Genomic DNA, 20,323 nt, shown 5'->3' on the forward strand with positions numbered 1-20,323 from the left:
ACTGATAAATGATTCACCTTGCCTGATCAGTTTCATCATACGGAAGTAGGTTTCATACAAGAACTCGACAATTTAATCTTGTCGGCTACAGAGATCAGCCGATAAATCGGAAACGAGAACGTCATAGACCGCATAGGCCTCGTACGCACGCGGGTGAATCCGTGTCGTAATGGTTTCTCGTAATCGACACGAAAACAGTGAGAGGAGAAAAAAAATCACAGACCTATCTTACCAACCGAGCGACTCAGCGCGCTCGACTTTTGGGTCAACTCGGCGACCGCAGTCAGCTGTCAGCGGCCGTGGAGTGCGGTGTTTGTGAGTTGCGGGGCGCGAGAAAAAAGAGCACATGTGTATCGTGACATCGCTTGGCATCCGTTTAGTGTGTGACAACGTAATTGAAGTAGATTTATTCGGTGCCGCAAACAATTCTACAAACATTTCCTCTCACCAATTCCGGCCTCGTAATACGTGCACATTGCACCGCGTGAATGCATGTCGGAATTCCCGCAACGCACAACCTCCTTCCCTTTCCGATTTTCCACCCCTCTGACGGACTGCATTGATTCTAGTTTAAATCGTTCGAGTGCAGTAATTGCATCGTTGTATAGCCGATTCTGTTGCCTTCTTGTTTCAGGTAGGGTATAAATTATAAAACTGTTCGGAATTCTTTTGTCCGTCAAATATCGTGTGTCGAGAAAACACACGTTCCTTTGTTCGTAATGCCACCGAAGGTTCGAAGAATAAAAGAAAATCGTGAAACGATAAAAGCCGCAAAATTGAAAAATTAAAGTACCTACTTATACCGATTGTCACGGGAAGAAACTTTTTCTATTTGTTCTGATACTTCACGGACTTTTTTTTACCGATAGGAATTATTATAATTCAGAATAATGCTACGGCCACGATCCGACTTTCTATTTTTCATTTTTTCCTATTTCTATTTCTTTTTCAGGTATACACTGAGGCTCATTGTTATGCCAAGATATGACGAGATGACATTATTACCCGTGCTGGTTATATTTGAGTTGTTTTTATTGTCCGTAGACGAGGAGCCAAAAATTATCATTATCACCGCTACCAGGCAGTGATAATAATTTTAGTGGTGTAGTGAAAAGAAAACTGTCGAAGTATGGTGTATGTTATACTTGAAAAAAAACCAGAGAATAATAAGACACGGTCTATTAAATTAACGAGGGACGTTATTTTGAAATCCTTAAACTAACAATACGCACAAGCAAAGAAGAATAAATTATTATGCAACAGGCCACACGATAAGTTGGCAGAGGAGTTATACGTACATACATATATCAGTTGGCCTTCAACTCGGTTTTTTGTTCTTCATCATCGTCGGTGTCGTCGTAAACGGAACGTTCAACTGCTGGATGAGTATAATGCATCAATCGATACATTTCCGTTAATGCTGATCGTTGACCATTGTCGCTGTTGTCTGCATTTTACATCATCTTTGATCAACGATTTAATCATCTCTGCCAGCTACCACAGACATCAAAAGGATCGGAAAAATGACAAATTTAGTTGACGGCTAATTACAGCAGCGATCAGTTCCGCACGACGGTGTCTGAATAGCGCATTGGGACACTTTGTCATTATCTTCTTCTCGTTCATTTTCCTTTCAATTTCAAACCGTCAAAAGTGCCAAGATGACTGTCACCTACACAGCGGAAGTTGCAACCTGTCGCGGATTTGGATGCTTCATCAAACTTTTGCTCAGGTAACTAATATTATCAAATATATTCTTTCCTCTTTGTTCTCTTAGATAGCGAAGCAAATGTTTTGCCTCTATATTTCAGATCGTTTGACTATCTCAGGGTAAAAAACGACTGATTCCATGCCTGCCACATCCTTCCTTCCTCCAGATATCGTACTCCTGTCCTTGAATTCTTTTAACCTTGATAAAAATATGCAGGTACCATTTTTTTTATCATTAATTAGCTAAGAATGTCACTTCTTATCATGCGACAAGGTTTTTTTTCCAATAGCTTTGCTGTGTTATGTATAGTTTCTGACTTGTAATCTCGGTTTATGATGGAAGGCTGTTTATGGACATGTATTATGATGAATTTTTTTTTTTCCTTTACGATTTATAGGTATAATAGGCGTGTAGTTATAGCCACTTTTCTTGAAAATAATAAAAAGCCGCTTTCCAAAGATATAAGTCACTTCTTACGTAATTTCTTATTTTGTTGTTTCAAACTGTTTGTTTGTTAGTTATTTTTATTTCTCTCAATATGTCATCATCGTGTTAGTCACACTTAATTCACATCGGAATTCAATCCATGTTCTTCGAAATTTTAATGTAGTCTAAGATAACAACTCGAGTGTAAAACTTGCGACACTGCATAGATCAATAAGATTGTATCACCAATTGTCTCAAGGGTGCAATATCACTTTAGCAATCGTTAAAAATTTATCTATATGTCGGTAAAATTGGCCTGTTTATACATGTATATTTTTTTCTTGCACAGAGATACGACAATAAAACAAAAACAAGAAATTATTACAATTAGAAAGAAAAAATTGTGTCTTTCGAATTTAATCACGCATTTGCCTGGTCAATCAGAATTCAGCCACTTCCTTAATCTTTCTAGAACTGTATTAAATTGAGCGGTGAAAAAAAATAAAAAATTTACAACAGAATTCGTTTCTGTATCTTTCTATTAAGATATCGGATTTTTTTCAGAATTTTCCTAAACCTATGTCAGAAGTTATACACATGTCTGTTACAGCGGTAATATTTTTCAAGTTTACAACTCTGTATTAACAGGTGCCGAGCTTATATATTTTCTTTTCCAGATAAAAAATTAAGTTCAAGTAGCATATAGAATTAGAAATGAGAACACAAATTACATGTCGCTGTTTTTGTCTGCTTAAGCTGCACTTTTTCAACTAGAAGACACAATTAAATGAAGAGATAGTCTTCCATATAATTTTTTTCAGATGGGTATCGAAATTGGTGACAAAATCCATCCCTAAAAAAAAAACTGATTAGCGAAACTTTTCTTATGAATTTTTCAAACGTATGTTCACGAAAATGGAGAACCGTTCTAAATGAGTTAATTAATCGATTTCAATCTTCTCCACTGGTATGTTGGTAAAAAATTATGAATGTTCTTAGTGTTGAAGTCATATTGATTCAAGCTTGTGAGTCTCTTGATGAACTTATCTGATAATCTATGAATGGCATCTGTCTAAACACAACGTGCCTGATGGGTTAAGATAAGTGTGATCAAATAGGTCAGATTGTGAGAATAATCTAATACTCGAAACTCTCAATTGCAGCATGTAAAGGTTTTATCGATGGCAGATTGTAAATGAATGACTCGTGGCTGCGACTGTTTGCGATCGGTCTGAATTTTTTGTCATCCATCTTTTAAGAATCACCCTATCTTGAGCTAGTCATTTCATGCCAGCACAGCTGTTTTTCACTATAAAAGGTGACTCCCAGAACTTTTCCTGATTGTGAGTCGGAATAACTGATCAATGATCAACTTGTAGGAACTTTGTCGTGCGATTTCTGTGAAGCGGCGTACTTATTTACAGAGTTAGTCATTAGACATTATTATTCAAAAAGTCTTTCACTATTATTCTCAGTGGTCCCACATTTTGACATATACATATGTACATACGTGATGCGATAATTTACTTATTGCGATTACTTTAGTCGGCATTTTTTCACTCTCTTTTGAACACGAACGTTCAACAAAGCTTACTAATTTCTCAACAGGGCATACATGATGTGACAAGGAAATGTGATACGTGTTCTGGCATTACCGATACACCGATTTTATTAATACCGTAGTGTAATCATAATGATTTACGTTTTGGAATAATCGTTATTTCGTAATTTTAGAAACATCTGAAATGCAGTAAATTATAATGAGGCAAAAGAATTTTGTTGTTTCATTACACCGATATTATTAACTTCAGCCTCATATTTATTCGAAAGTAAATCACCGTTTACTTTGCACTCCGTATGGTTATTTGAACCACGTCAGTGTCCGATAATAACGGTATCATCATTTCCTCGCAATTACTTCAAAAGCGTTGTCTGTTTTGTTTGAGTGAAGAACGGAAAAATGCAGCCGGTAGAGATTGTAACGCTTTACTCGAAAGTTAATTATTCAAATTGGAGTCATCATTCTAACGAAAGAATTTTCGTCAAATAATTCCACCAACATTTTTTTTTCCTCCTTTTTAATGAAAGAAATTTTACTCTACTTTCTCCTTTTCTTTTAGAATGTCTCACAAAATGTTATATTCCTTTTTACTAGTGATGATAATGAATGATGTAATGACTATAAATGATACTTATTCATACGATACTACTATTTATGCCTGTAAAGTCAATTAATAATTGATACTGATTATTCGTGTATTTCAACTACCCGGGACAATCTTGGTCCGGTTCTGTCCCGCTTTACTAGTACATTTTTTTATCTTGCATGTGACCAAAATGACCACATTACAATACCACTTTTCTTAATAGAGATTTTGAACCGAGATAAGTGATCCTTGGCGGCTGTTGGCGATCCAATATAAAAGCTATTTCCTGTAATCTCGCCTGTGAGTCAACTGTCTAGCAAAAAATCCATGTAAAAAGATTGCCCAAAGCCGATTGGCAGTATTATAAAGAAGATTGTAAATGAGGTAATATGCTATCGAGTCCAAAGTTCAAAGGTCGCACAATTTGTTGTACACTTACTACGTAAATTTCAATACTCGCAATGTATTGGCAGAAAATAACAATTCATTATTTGGGAATGACTTGTTTTAAGAATAGACACATTCCGAAAAAAAATTTACAACACCATGAATTACGTGTCTAGTTAGAACGTCCATTGTTTGCGATATCTTTTTATTGCCTGTAGTTGACATATAAATGTAATAAAAGAAAAGGAACGAGCAGTTTTTTTTTTTTTTTTTTACTTCTACCTCTATTGTCAAAAATAGAATCTTTTTGATAGCCTCGTTACCGTCGCTTTAATTTCCAACTTGTGGATTCTGTTTTATTACAGTCTCTACTCACATAACCGGATACACTCAGCGGGACTGATAAATAGCTTATCTCGATCAACTCATCATTGTCAAAGATAGGACTGTACGCATTGAGGCGTGTGCTAGACATCGTCACTGATTATTGCACAATCTAGTCCCGTTATTATACTTACCACTTAACGTTACAGAGGTTTGTTATTTTTTCGAATTAACACCTCTCCCAATAAAGACAGAAATACGATGTGTGACGTCAAAATGTTGTTACTAATTTCTAATCCTTGTTATAAACACGTACATGAAACTTGTAAAAATCGTTATTTCGTTTTTCACATATTAGATGGCGAGCCAGCGTTTACAAATTGGTGTGGTTCGACTTAGCTGCTTTTTTAATACTGAACTATGCTATTACGGGCATACATCGTTTTCTCCTGGATGACGTGCAAAAAGGACACTTTAAGGCAGTTGTCGAGTATTGCAAGGCGTACAGCGACAAAATTCCACTGTCTTTCGTACTCGGTTTCTACGTCAGTATCGTCATGACCAGGTGGTGGAATCAGTACATGATTATTCCTTGGCCCGACTCTATTGCAGTTTTTGTTTCTGCAACTATTCACGGCCAAGATGAACGCGGAAGACTTATGCGGCGTACCATTGTGAGGTACGGTAACCAGGTAGACAATAATTAATTACCGAAACTAACAAGCGGGATAGTGAAGATGGTTTTTATACTGATTTTAAGGTATATTAAGTTTTCTGTTTCGGATGTACCAAAGTTATAGTCCAGTCAAAGAGCTGTCCAGACAGAAATATGAAGTAAAAACATTTGAAAATGCAACTGAAGTTAATTGACTTGAATTTTGTTGAAACAGTATTCCCTTCTTGCAGATGAAATTAAAAAAGCATGAATTTGAACTGCAATTTAAAAAATACTGCATATAACTGAATAGCATAATTATCGCATCATTTGACCGATTTCAATGAACTAGAGCTGATTTTGACCTTAAATGATTTCTCTACAAACCAACAAAGTCATATTTTCTACTTCACTTATCAGTTGATCGATAAAACATGATCAGTGAAATAATTACAAGTGATGAATAGTAAACCAAAAGAAATCCTGAAACTTTATCGAATATCCGACTTTGTACATTATTAAAGAATTCATTTACGAACAGAACGAGCCCTAGTTCATTAAAATCGATGAAACGGTGCAATTTTTTCATCATAGAAACAATTCACTAATGTTAGCTCTTCAAAGTCATCAATAATTGTCCTATCGTCACTAAATTTTATGATTTTCTAATTTTTTCTGTACGAATGGAATATTGTTTGAACCAAATTCAGTTTGATTAACTTCAGGTGCACTTTTAAACCTATTTTACATGACAAGCCTGGCTGGACGGTTTTTGACTGAACTGTATGTTTGGTTATTTCTTGAACACGAGGTAATTCATTTATTGACTTATTTATTTGCGGCTTACCCCTTTACTAATATCAAGAGAAAATAACACAACAATCACTCCCGATTACATTTCATATACTAATGTTGCTCTACTTTACTCTTTCTTTCAGATACGTCTGCGTTTGCTTGACTTTAGTGCTTACCAACATATCGCCTAGAGTTAAAAAGCGATTTCCAACATTGGAACACTTTGTTGACGCTGGTTTACTGCTCGAAAATGAATTGTCGATATTCCAAAGCCTTAACGCCAAGTTTCCAAAGCCTGGCAAACACTGGTTACCTATAGTATGGGCCTCAAGCATCGTTACTCGTGCTCGAAAAGAGGGCAGAGTGCGTGATGATTTTGCTGTGAAAACTTTGATCGACGAGTTGAACAAGTTTCGAGGAAACGCCGGAAGGCTCATACATTATGACATGATCAGTGTGCCTCTGGTCTACACTCAAGTCGTCACACTGGCAGTATACTCATACTTTTTGACCTGTATCATGGGAAGGCAATGGACAGGTGATTTGTCAGCGGAAGCAATCGACTTGTATTTTCCCTTCTTCACGACTCTTGAATTTCTATTCTACATGGGGTGGTTGAAAGTAGCCGAAACTTTGATAAATCCTTTTGGCGAGGACGACGACGACTTTGAAGTTAACTGGATAATAGACAGAAATTTACAGGTAATATTACCTGCTTTCATACATCGTTCATTTCACGTCATGCGAGTGAATAGTCAAATTTTTCATTTACATCGAATTACAGGTGAGCTATCTGATTGTCGATGAAATGCATCACGAACATCCGGAACTTATTCGCGATCAATATTGGGATGAAGTATTCCCAATGGAATTGCCCTACACAGCGGCTGCACAGCCTTTCCGAGAAGAACATCCTGAGTCTTCAACCGCCGGTATTCAACTCTCCGCTGCTCAGCAAGAATTGCAGCCATCATCGGTCAGGATTGAAGATCTGGCACCGGAGTACAATACCAAATTTCACAATGATCTAGCAGACGACGCTGCATCGGGTATACACTTTACTGCAGGTGGAAAAATGTCAAGGTAATTTTATGTCAGCTACTTAACGGAAGGCTTTTTTCGTTATCATCAATTTGAACGAAATTTGTGAAATTAAGAAAACGATTCAGTTTCAAACAATCTGGAGTACAATATTAATGAAAAGAATTATTGCACAGTTTGAATTTAGATGTTTATCATTCAATAATCACTCATTGTTTGTCTCCTCTTTTTTTTATTTTGCACACTGCACTCACGCAGCCCAAACTGGCTGATGGATTATTTTTACAACGGATTGTAAGTTCTTTTCTTGCAAAAAAAAACTTAATACACTGTAATTCGATGTTGTACTGTTCCGTTAGCTAACGCTTAATCATGTTTCATTCAATTATTACCTGCTCTTGATTTTCATCTTATACAATTTGTTTGAACAATATAACGTATGTGATTGGCAGTTCCCTAGGCTGTGTAACATTTTTTGTACAATTATTGGCAACTTAAATTCTGCGTTAAAAACATCAAGCGGATTTTCAAATTAATTTTCTACAGTCTGGACCGACTTGATGTCAATAGAAATATTCTACTTTTGTACTAGATTACTATTATTGTGCATCCGTGTATATGCGGTGTAAATTGATCAAAAATGATATAGCTGTGTATCATGTCTGAAGAAAAATTTATTCCATTTCTTTCCTTTCTTTATTTTCAATTACTTCACCTGCGCAGAAGTGGAAGCAGAGTCAGTACCAGAGAGCGCAGATTCAGCGGGGGATCAACACCTAGTAATATTGGCGGTTCGCTCACGAGAGTAAACAGCGTAACTAACGTTCTACGGAGGCTTTTCAGTAGGGAAGATAGACCCGACGGTAATAAAGTAAACGACGATACCAGGACGCCAGGAAAAATTCCAAATTCAAACTCAACAGCTTCTTTGCAGCAGTCTCGATTTGCCGGTATGAAACAATTTTTTATCCTACCAAAATGCTTGGAAATCCCAAATAAATTTCAACCAATAACTAACCGCTGACTGTTGCTTCTAGGTGGCGGATCGATGAGAATTGGAGTAATCGAGGAGGTTGATGAACAGATGACCATGACGTCGATGCGGCCGGAGACTAGGCCTCACGTTCAAAGCATTTTCCCACAGGGCGCACCACCTCCTTCTGCTCCTATGAACGTCCCGGGAACAGTTTCCCCAATGAATGGTCGAAATGGTGGCGAAATTCTATCAACGAGCGCGCCTGCTGCGGCGATCAGACTTCCCAGTGCGCCAAGGTATTGAGTTGAACTGATTCTCATAATCTGATATGACAAAGGGCAGTTCTGTTATTTTCCTTCCCTTCCATTTTCAGAACCCAACGCAGTACGCAATCGGCTCGATCAAGTGCTGCCTTCGAATCTGCCCCAGGCTTTGAAATGGGACCTGTGATCGATATAGATAATATTAGCATGAGTAGTACAAGCACGATGAATTCGGATGACGAATTTTTAAAGCTTAAAACTGAAAGGGAGAAACAACGGCGGGAAAAAGCGGTTTTAAAGCTTGCACGAAGCATTAGCGCCCAGACGCAGATAAATCACGGTGGAAATCTTAATGCGAGCGATTCAGAGGCTCTTTTAACGGAGCTCACACAGTCCTCTCGTATTTCGATTAGGCCTAGGAACGATAATAACACCGATCACGTTTAGCGCACGAAATAACTTAGGTGAATTCTTTTCTCTTTCTTTATCTTCGTCTATATTGTGTTACATTTCATCGTATGCGCGTTAAACGATCTGCACTTCAAGTGGAATTCTCCCACTATAGATAGTTAACAGTGATGACACGAAATTCATGAGGTGGCTCGATTTTTCCAGAATAATGTTTTATCGTACAACACTGGTGCGTTTTTTAGTCTTTTTGTCATGTATATTACCGTCGTAAAGACACACTTGTCACTGCTCAATATTCGACACACGTATTACATTTCCGTAATACATAATGTTGTTACTATATGACGAAATCAGTATAAAAAGAATTGTTTTAAATATATATTCTAATCACATACAAACACACATGAGGTAAGCAATTCCATGCAAAGTCAAACTGTACTTAGAGAATTTTTATAGTGAGTAATGTTTACTACTCAATTCACAACATGTTTTGTTGTTTTTTACTATTGTCTTATTTTTAATGCAACGAGACGCGATAATTTTATCGCACTTGTAAATATTAGTTGAAATTCAACAACTTTAGTATCTTGTATAACTATCTAGATGTAGTTATTTAGAATTTAGTAATTCAAGTTTGTATTTAAAAATCAACACAAGTTAGAGAAGCTTCAATGATCGATTAAACTAGTTAGGTTATTTTAATGATTTTGATTGATAACATTAGACGCTTAACTAAATCGAATAATACCTGGGTTGTGGTCGGCTAAGTTTATTATATTTTCTTTAATTTTAATATGCATATTATTTATATCCACGAGTAACGAGATATATTAAACGTCGTTGATGTATTATTTATTATTACTAATATTATTATTGTTATTATGGTTATTTTTATAATTTTTAAAGAACAAACAAGTGGTCATAGGCTAAAGGTGCTTTATATTTTGTTTCGTTTGTTTCATATCGCATTTTGCGATAAATATTTATAAACGCATGAAAAATTCGAAACGATATAGATCTTTTGATATGGTCGAAGTATTATCTTACACGTACCTACTAATGTGTTTTTCGAATCATTCGCTGTTAGATACAATTGTCTGAAGATGATAACACTCTTAATAATAAACCACCAATCTTGTGTGGCGTAGTTGTTCGCATTATTATTGTTATGAGTGTTATTATTTTTTTCTTTTAATTTTTTGTGAAATGGCGAGAGATAAGACATCAAAGTTAATTATTCGGTAATCAACAATTGTAACCAAATCCTTGCATTCGGAATCCAACTTATGAAAGTGAATGAAAGTAAAATTTGCCTCTGCACTTTTTCATTGCACTGTACAAATATTTAGGAAGTCTAAAATACATACCATTGTAGCGAAATTACGAAAAAATAGGAACAACACTTTTACCTGCACGGTGCAATTTTACTAGCCACGTATTTAAGTACGAAATAAATTAATCGTTTTAACCTTATTATGTCACATATTGGCATATTTTCGGGTGCCTTTACGCTGTGCCTACGTTTTAAGTACGGAAAGTTTTAGGCGACCCATTAGCTTGTTATTCACACTATGCTCAAATTCACGCAATGCTCAAATTTCAAAAACTTATACTTACGTATATCCCCGCAATCGGAAAAGAATAGAAACGGATTGAGAATTTCAATACGATCTATTGCGATTTCTTTATCTAAACGGATGTTTCGTATTCTTCGAGAAGAATTAATTCGGATAGAAAGAATTGAATCGGATTGATAATTGTCATCCCTTATTCTAAATAAATAATTGAAACGAACAAGCTATTAGAGGTGGCATTGTCGCGAATATGACGGGATAGGAGAGAACAGATAAAATCGAATAGAAACGAATAAACAGATTAAAACGAACAGTGGCTCATTGGAATAACTCATGCTTAATTCGGAAACTTGAAGAAATGGGATTCATAATTCTGCTAATCGTTCCGTTTCTATTCTTTTCCGATTGTTGGGATTCACGAACGAGTATTGAAATCTGCTAACATTCCGACAATAATATGTTCTCTCCACATTTAAATAACAAAACCGCAAATTGCTCTTTGTAATATATTTATATTACGTATATTCAATACCCTTTGCTACGATATTGTACTTAAGTAATTATGTATAACATAGATAATCTAATTAAGGTTTGGAAAGTTGAGGGAAAAAGTGTGTATATTACACCAGTCACTGATTAGTATGCAATTAGTTATACGTATTTTGTTTGTTTTACCATTCTATAAAATGTGTATCGTTCGATTGCAACGATGCGTTAAATACAGAATAATGCGGCTAGCTTAAGCTACATATAATAGGAAACAAGTACTGAACGAATATAAACTCTTTTCTATTGGTTTTTCTGTACATAAAAAATTGTCATTTAATATAGGCTCGCAGTCTCGATATGATTCAAATTTATCTTGTACGTCAATATTTTTAATTAGTAATTCTCGTTTGCCATCCAAAGATTCCAAGGGATGATTACCTGGTGCTTGACTTGTGCATTGGGTTACGCATCAATTATCATTGTTTACCAGTATTACTGTTTTACTAACCTATGTCAAATCGCTTCTGCGTGTATAATAAGCAATAAGGATTTCTTCAAGGTTTAAAAGACGATCAAAAATTTCTTGTAAGTTTTCGGAAGTTGAGGTATATTACAAGGAAACAAAAATCTTCAAAGAACGTGTTTTATTGATAATACAGACAGATGGAAAGAATGAAAGATAATAATAAAATGTGTAGTTATTGAATGGATAACAACTTTGATAACGATATAAAATAAGTAATCTCTCGAAGTGAATGAAAAATAAATTTAGAGTAACGGAAAAGTAAATTTGAAGTGATTTTTCCTAATTTATCAATCTAATTTTGATAATTCAACAAACCTATCATTGTTGCAGTAATCTTTGTACGTGTGTTCGAACTTTAGTTTTAAATCTGTATATTTTTTGGTGAAGAATTCAATGTATTCCGGATGCGTAGGATCGACTTCCATGAACAGCAAACCTCTGGGAATCAATGCTTTTGATGCATATCTCAGGACTGCTTTTATCAAGCTTAAACCATCCTTGCCTCCATCTAAAGCCCTGAGATCTTCATATCTAATGAAAATAAATTAAAAACAGAAAGATCATTTATAATAGGACATTACTTCAATTTCTATTCACCGACGAGTTAAATCACGTTAAGATCACAGTGGATTTTTTACATTTTTATTTCCGGTGCTAATTCCATTAATTTTTCAGTCGGTATGTATGGCGGATTGCTGATAATTATATCGAACTGTTGCTTGTCAAAATCAACACCCGCATGAGAGTCATTTAGTGATTTTATTGTACCATTCTCCCTAAGAGCCGCGTTTACGATTCTCAACTTGTCCTGTATTCCTAAAATCTCTGCATTTTGCCTGGTCAATTCGCAAGCGTATAAACTTTTGTCTACAGATGTGCACTGAATCTGAAAATGAATTAAAAGGCAAGTTGGTAAATTTGACATGGAGATAATCAATTGATGACCGTTATAAATCCAACAACAGGGCTATAAATAGAAAACTTTGCAACAGATGAAAAGGGTAACTTTTTCAGTTCAGAAAGTGTTTATAATAAACCAGACATTAAATAAATGAAAAATAAAGTTTTTAAAGCTGTCAAAATTGCAAGGAATGCGGAAAAAGGAATCAAGAAGTGAAACTTTATTGCCTGTGACGTTGCTATCTGGTTGCTCGAGTGAACCAAAGCTAAAGAGATAGCTCCAGAGCCACAGCCGATATCCAGCACTATGTAATGACTATTCTTAGCTTCCGCCATTCTCCTGAGTGCAATGTCAACCAGAATTTCGGTTTCTGGTCGTGGTATGAAGACGGGAGGGACCAGTTTCAGCGTAATATCTCTGAAATCCCATTCGCCGATGATGTACTGCACAGGCATTCTGAAAAATTTTGTGGACTGCTGAAAAATATGCGACATAGAATAAGGTTGAAGATGAAATACTGCATCAACGAGAACTGCGCACCTTGACATTCTGCACTGACAGAGAGATTGAAGCTTGGTTATTTGGTCTAAGGATAGCCGCTGCTCCGGCGCATCAGCCAAGTCCATGGTCTGAATCACGGTGTTGGAACTGTAACGCTGGATGTCAGATTCTTTCTTAGAATACAAGAGATACACCCCCCGCCCTTATACACTATGAATAAATCTGGGATTATAAATTTTAAAAGTGTTTTTTCTCCCATTTTACTTTGATGTTATTTGTAATCCTGGTTCGCAATTACAGACTGATTGATCACAGATTCTCAGGCTTGCTGATGCATTGCTCCTATGTGTAAGTATTCCCCTTAACGGACGCGAAAAAATTTAATGAGCATTTTCTATGAGTCTCAGACATACCTTTTTTGAGCCGAGTACGTGAGTGAGAATATGTTCGATTGATTCAACAGGTTCTGAAATACCCTCATTTTCAAACCGGTTACTCCAATATTTGACTATTTCACAAATCGTATCAGGCTCACCCTCGTTGATCCTTGTGCTAAAATATTTTAGCCCATTAGCCAACTCTTCTCTCCCTATCCTTACGGTACAAGTTTTGCAACCCGATAATATCGACCCCCTACAAACTCGCAACATTTTTAATGCCATCATTGTTTTAATGATGCAAATTTTAACAATCCTCTTTTCTCCACTTCGGTTTATATCACATACGGGCGCATGAATATAATTCAACTTAGTCGTCGCCAGATGACGCTATTTGCATATTTACATTACGCCTACAAAACTTTACAAAAATTTCTTATGTGATATCCGCGTTGCGGAGAAGCCGGCGTGTTGAAAAAAAATCAATAAATAGAATCGGGTTGCAGGTAACGAGGCGCATAGCCACTGAGAGGGGATGATTTTTTTTCGAAGCTGTGGCTTTGATACATTTGAGTTTCAATTGTCGGATACGAACTAGCCCAACGAACTTACTTAATTATAAATCAATTATTTCTGATCTACAGTATCAATGACTTTTGAGTTATCGCTTTTATGGAAGAACGATTATAATGTATTCTGTGTTCGACAAGTTTGGGCTCAGGACTTTTACGAAACTCGCAAGATCTGGTGGTATAAACGGGTAGACAATAATCTGGGTGGATGAATTATCAATCCGACATGAATTAGCTTTAATTATTATACTACGAATTAAAAATGTACAGATTTAAGGCTGATTACGAGCATATTATATAGAGAGATAATATTAGCTGCGAAATTTTTGCGTCATATCAACATATTCTACATTGAGTTATTTACGTTTATTAATGATAAATTTATCATTCTTGTTACCATTTTTATCAGTGCGCGAATATTTATGAAAGGAAAGAGTGACATTGATAGTAGCGGTTTCGACACTGATATATCTCGTAATTATTTGTAGTGGAGCGTGTGTGTAAGAAACTGAGAACTTATACGAAAGCGAAGTCGATGACAGAGTTCGATAATTCTCTCCTCTGAGGTTCTTTGCTCATAAAGGGAGCCAACCATAGCTCCTCGGAGCTCACGTGTCAGTCGCCGAGTGACCGTCAACAAAACGAGATCATTTTCCTTCTCTACATATTGAGACATAAAAGTAAATTCGTTTTATCAAATTTATCGTCTGCAACGCGTAGATTTAATTTCGTTATACACGTGAATTGAGTAAAACGTACCATCTAATTTCTATTCACTCGTTTATTTTGTTCTCTTTGTGTATAATCATAGTTTACCAATAACAAAATTTCACGGAAGTTGACTTTCAATTACTTCTCACATTACACTCATTCGTATTTGAATTATTCATTTTATCGTAGGCGATTATTTTTATTCCCTTTTGAATTTTATTAATCAATTATACGAAATTCAATACACATTATCTGTTTTCTCTCGCGTTAGGCCTTGGTGAATATACAGAACGCCGAAAGAGATTTGCCTGAGCGATGGCGTGCCCCATGAGAAACGGAGGAGGGTCAGTAGAATTAAAAGTGTATACTTGAAATAATACTTAGAGATCATACTACGTGACACGAAGAAAGAATATTTTTTAACATAACTTTTAACAATGAACCAGACAAATGAAGATTTACACTTCATTAAATAAATCATCTCAATTACTCAACGGCACTGAAAATCACAGAGACGTTTCAGCAACGAAACATATTCGCAACTTTCGTACCGCTGCGAGATAACGCAAACAAAAACAATTATGATACTAACTAATTTTTTTTCCTCGTGACTTCTTCATAGGTCAAGTCCGATAAACTGATAGCTTATTCGAGTCAGTGACAGTGGAATAATAAATTTTTAATCAAAGACTATTTTCGTCTTTGGCCTGTCGCAATGAAAATTCAAAATTTCGTTACTATTTCGTCAGATTATCATTTAACGGGTCATCAGGTCGTATGGTTCTGTGTTACACATCATTAGACTGATGACGATTTAGACTTAAGCTTCAATTCGCGAGAACCTTGCGCAATACGAACTACGTATAATATTTACCAATCTGTTCAGCGAGGACACAAGTCAGGATGGCGATCAATTGACCGAGGGTCCGGGTATGCTTTACGGCGAATACCTTCGTCTGGATAAAATACTGTCGGCTCAAAGGATGCTGAGCTCGCAATGTGGCGAGGAAGGCGTACACGACGAGCATCTGTTCATCGTAACCCACCAAGGTCAGCGATTTAATGTGATGTTTTACGCGACGATAGTTGTTTTGCATAATAGTGCTCTTCGAGAGATGCACAAGTTTGCTCTGACCCCTTAAGATAATCCGATTACGTTAATAAGTACAGCAATGAATAGTATGACAATTACTGTTACAGCATACGAGCTATGGTTCAAGCAAATCATCTTCGAACTTGACTCTGTTCGCGCCTTGTTCAACACTGAGGTGAAAACTGGCAGACGCGAATTTTTAAACATTTCCACAGTATCCTATTTCTCATATTTATTTTTCTATAAGCAGTTCGTCAATTTCAGGGTCTTGACGAATCGAGAACGCTCGAAATATTGAAGAGGTTGAACCGAATCGTCCTTATACTAAAAGTAAGTCTACAACTTTACAATTAAAATATAATCCGTATAATTGAACTTGCTTGTGTGCTTGTTGATGGTGCGAAACGGTATGTGTATGATAATATGTAGTTAGATAAAACCATGGCCACAATTAAGAAACCCATATGTCCAGATTGAGAAACGCTTTTTAATATTGCCACTCTGGAGAAAAGTTTTTTTCTAATAGTGGTCATCAAAAAGCAGGGAGGGGGGACCACTTGGTACAAATTTATATTTTCAAGTAAATGAAATCAGCGAGTATGCAAATAGGAAACCAAATATTTTACAACATGACTGTAACAAAAGAGGAAAAACAAGCAGAGGTAAATAAGGAAACAGCGTTACACGTACAATTTTGTGCTCTGGCTAGCTGAAAGTTAATTGGCTTTTCTTTGCCGTTGGGATCCAGCATAAGCGACTGGGCGTGATTGTTTTAGGCAAATCACACGAATATCAAAGCAAAAGAAAGTTCGTAAAAGCTGTTCAAATGTCGTAATAATAAGTGAAATAGGATTTTTTTTGCTGCTATATTTTCCACCGATATTTCAGCCGAACTCGTAACACTCTGAGATGATAAACTAGACATTGCGTACATCAGTTGGAACTCGAAATGTGCGAAGACTGGTATACGTACGGAATGCGGAAATAGAAAAAGATAAAAGGAACGAAATCCCCTGGTGACAATGACAGTGGTATTAGCCTGGGGGGTAAACGACCTGTTCCGTGTTCACGGCTGGGTGTAATCCAATTATGAATATACACACGTGCGAGTGTAACTATGATCAAGGAAGTATTACATTTCGGGCTACATTTAGGATTTCGAGTGTATATAGGACGTAGGATCAGTTTTACCTGGCGCGTGTAGCGAAGGTATCTGGGTCAAGCTCGCGATTTTTTGCATCATGATATATTGTGCGCATATGCGACGTTACTATTATTTCACGGAGGCGACCTCGTAACGCGTTCCCGATATCGTTTACCGCCTCGTGGATTAAATATTTGTTAAATAACTTCTTAGATATGATTCTCTCTCTCTTTCTATGAGTGAATATTGTGCCACATCGATATGTGTACTTGAACGCGATGAACTGTTGTAGAATTTTACACGATATACACACATATTGCATAGCCTTGTATTTGTATGGGTAATACGCACAAATTCACAATAACAATATATTGAGTAAGTTAGACCCACGAGAATTTCGCATAATGTATAATCGTCAGGCCAGCCTCAACTGCCCTCGAGGTCTTACAACAATCTCCGTTGGATTCCGTGAAACATATAACACATATGTATATAGTTAGATGCGTATTTCATGTTATCTTGCACCTGCAATATCATGCATATATTATATCCTGCAGAGTAATGCACACGTAACCGGGTTGATATTATTTCTTTTCCTTTTCCTCTCCTTCTCTGCGGCCTGTTTTCTTCGGATCGAAAATCTCTTACCGTCGTCACGGCCAGTGTCGAGTTCCCACTCGTCGTCTCGACTTACAGACCTCAAGCCTATCCTTGCGTGTATATTATACATTCATCCCATTTGTCCAACCTGCCCGCGACTACAAACTCACGGTTTTCTCACACCCTAGCCTATTCAAACTGGTACGATTACATTATTGTTTTTGGTGAGAAGTCACACCTAGGTTTGCGTTTACGTTCACAGAAATGCCTCAAAGACATCCTACGAATTTATATTGACGCCAGACCCTACAGAGACCATTAATCTCATTTTAAAACCCGCTTTCAGGAAAACCCGTAAGGATTTCCCCACTCATTTCGTTAGCTTCGCTTTTCAAACAGCCCAAATTCTCCGATCTGAGACATCTCCTTGCCCAAGTTAATTGTGTGCCAAAGTACACGATACAGGTGACGTGCGTAAGCCTGTCGTGAATGAGCTCCGTGATACAAGAGGGTCTCCGCTTACCGTGAGAAGCCAAAGAAATCCTCTTGCACTCTAGTAAGGACTGACAGCGAGCGTTGGGTTCTTCGGATCAATAGTCTCAATCTTCGTTAAACGAAAAAAATGAGAATAAATACAAATCGGGGCTTTCGATCGAGGCTGAAGTTAATGTATCCGGAGTTTTCTGTGAAACTCGCTCGCTCAACGCCAGCAAATAGGCAATTCGAACGCTCGGAATGTGACATGTAGTATCAGTTGCCTAATCTGCCGGCGTCGAGTGCGCGTGTTTTACTGAAAACTCCGAGTATATCAACCAAGAGGGATAACAGGAAATCGGAAAATTGGTTTCAGCTACTCGTGGACCAGGTGATGATCCTGGAGACGATGACACCACTTGACTTTATGGCTTTCCGCGACTACCTCTGTCCTGCATCCGGTTTCCAGTCGCTCCAGTTTCGCCTGCTCGAGAACAAGCTCGGCCTGCTTCAGGAGCACAGAGTAAAGTACAACCAGAGTTACACCAGGGTATTTGGCAGGGATCCCGAGGCTATGACAGCTCTTGGCCTCGCGGAGAACGAGCCGAGTCTGAGCTGCCTGGTCCAGCGATGGCTGGAGCGCACGCCTGGATTGGAACCCCACAATTTCGACTTCTGGGGAAAGTATACCAGAGCGGTTGAAGGGATGCTGACGGGGCAGGAGGCTTCGGCCAAGGTAAGAGGCTTGTCTTTTCGGTTCATTCACATCCTACGTTACGGAAAGTGACTTTGCGAAAGTGCATTTGACTTGCTACTAAGCATTAGAGTGTATCAAGAGTCAAACCCAATGTTTTCAGCATGGTACTAAGAATTTCAAATCATCTAATAAACTTTGCGAAGGAAGCGACCAGACTAACAGATAACGTAAACACAGCTTCTTTTACCTGCGATTAGGTGCAGTTGCATAAGGTGTGAAAGCAAATAGAAGATAATTAAAGGTAAAAGTTAAAAGGTGGGAAAAAAACAATCGAGGAACTGTACGATCCTGCGGTCAGTTAACGGGCTTCGCTGGCATCAGATATACACCCACTCACCGACTCTCGACTACATAACGTAACATAAGTTTGCGACGTCGGTTTCTGCGGTCAACCGCACCTGTCGCCGTAATAATAATTAAATCGAAGGGACAAGAGAAGCGAATATTGTTATGAAGAGAGCTCTGTTTGCTAGGCACGGAGAGTCGTTTCAAATAAATCGGTTTCCATTGTACGTCTGTTACATAATTCGAAGATCCGAGTTTAATTATATCGTGCGGTGAATAATAGTACACGATTTTGTAGTTAACGTTTTTGAATGATCACATTTTGAATCGAATTATTATACGAAGGCGGAGAAGAGCGAGCAGGTGAGAAACCATCGGCTCTCCGACATCTCTTCGCGGAGGGCGGTCTTCGAGACGATATTCAACGAGGCTCTTCACGACGCTCTTGTGTCAAGAGGAGAGCGGAGATTTACTCACGCGGCTCTCCAAGGCGCCGTTATGATAACGCTGTACAGGGACGAGCCTCGGTTTAGTCAGCCTCACCAGATCCTCACGCTACTCATGGACATCGATTCCTTGATCACGAAATGGCGATGTAAACAATTGAGAAATTGATTATTTTTTGCATTTATTGATATTCCACTTTGCTAAAATATCTCACAAGCAAGTTCTTTTACCCAGATAATCACGTCATCATGGTCCAGAGGATGATTGGCTCCCAACAGCTCGGCACCGGTGGTTCTTCCGGTTATCAGTACCTGCGGTCCACACTGAGGTAAAATATGCTGTTCGTTTTTTCCCGCGGTTACTGAAAAGATATGAGAAGAACTTCCATTTAAATTCCAGCGATCGTTACAAGGTGTTTTTGGACCTTTTCAATCTGTCAACGTTTTTGATACCGCGAAATCTCATCCCGCCGTTGAGCAGGGACATGAAGGCGAAGCTCTCGGGCGCGTGGGGATGTTGGGGAGCCGATGATGATCAAAACAATCTAGAAAGCTCCGCCGAAGCTTCTATGTAGACTATAATTCACGCATCTACGTGATATGTGATTTGCTTCAAGTCAGCACCGGAAAGGGGGATAAATGAAGAGTCAAATTTTATTTTCATGAGTTGTAGTAAAGTTATTATAATACGTCTGGAAATAATTTAACACGTTTACTTATAATTGTGTCACAAGATT

The 20,323-nt window shown here is 37.5% G+C and overlaps 3 protein-coding genes across 11 annotated transcripts; 2 read left to right on the forward strand and 1 right to left on the reverse strand.

Moving 5' to 3' along the window:
* The first annotated feature begins 263 nt into the window (after positions 1–263).
* LOC124217850 (bestrophin-4) lies at positions 264–12,547 on the forward strand. Of its 4 annotated transcripts, XM_046623962.2 has the most exons (9): positions 264–634; positions 953–1,732; positions 5,037–5,206; positions 5,354–5,674; positions 6,589–7,147; positions 7,230–7,528; positions 8,210–8,436; positions 8,524–8,758; positions 8,836–12,547. In XM_046623962.2, the coding sequence occupies exons 4-9, from the start codon at positions 5,553–5,555 to the stop codon at positions 9,170–9,172; spliced, it is 1,779 nt and encodes a 592-aa protein (XP_046479918.1). In that variant the 5' UTR covers positions 264–634; positions 953–1,732; positions 5,037–5,206; positions 5,354–5,552; the 3' UTR covers positions 9,173–12,547. The 4 variants fall into 4 exon arrangements, with proteins under 4 accessions (XP_046479918.1, XP_046479917.1, XP_068991782.1 ...); XM_046623961.2 differs by lacking the exon at positions 5,037–5,206; XM_069135681.1 differs by lacking the exon at positions 5,037–5,206 and having other exon boundaries at positions 1,045–1,732.
* Positions 11,829–15,776, reverse strand: HemK1 (HemK methyltransferase 1). Of its 6 annotated transcripts, XM_069135682.1 has the most exons (6): positions 15,662–15,776; positions 13,541–13,679; positions 13,167–13,274; positions 12,854–13,082; positions 12,364–12,611; positions 11,829–12,256 (listed from the first exon to the last, which is right to left on the reverse strand). In XM_069135682.1, exons 2-6 carry the CDS (start codon positions 13,606–13,608, stop codon positions 12,013–12,015), a joined length of 897 nt encoding a protein of 298 aa, XP_068991783.1. In that variant the 5' UTR covers positions 13,609–13,679; positions 15,662–15,776; the 3' UTR covers positions 11,829–12,012. The 6 variants fall into 6 exon arrangements, with proteins under 6 accessions (XP_068991783.1, XP_046479933.1, XP_046479932.1 ...); XM_046623977.2 differs by lacking the exon at positions 13,541–13,679; XM_046623976.2 differs by lacking the exon at positions 13,541–13,679 and having other exon boundaries at positions 13,167–13,282.
* On the forward strand, positions 14,626–20,308 carry vermilion (Tryptophan 2,3-dioxygenase vermilion). Its single transcript, XM_046623969.2, has 9 exons — positions 14,626–14,756; positions 15,059–15,131; positions 15,674–15,837; positions 15,988–16,055; positions 16,145–16,210; positions 18,475–18,834; positions 19,486–19,735; positions 19,822–19,915; positions 19,987–20,308. Exons 2-9 carry the CDS (start codon positions 15,103–15,105, stop codon positions 20,159–20,161), a joined length of 1,206 nt encoding a protein of 401 aa, XP_046479925.1. The 5' UTR covers positions 14,626–14,756; positions 15,059–15,102; the 3' UTR covers positions 20,162–20,308.
* Positions 20,309–20,323: the final 15 nt, after the last annotated feature.

Source organism: Neodiprion pinetum, chromosome 4 (genome assembly GCF_021155775.2).
Source record: "Neodiprion pinetum isolate iyNeoPine1 chromosome 4, iyNeoPine1.2, whole genome shotgun sequence".
NCBI lineage: Eukaryota > Metazoa > Arthropoda > Insecta > Hymenoptera > Diprionidae > Neodiprion > Neodiprion pinetum.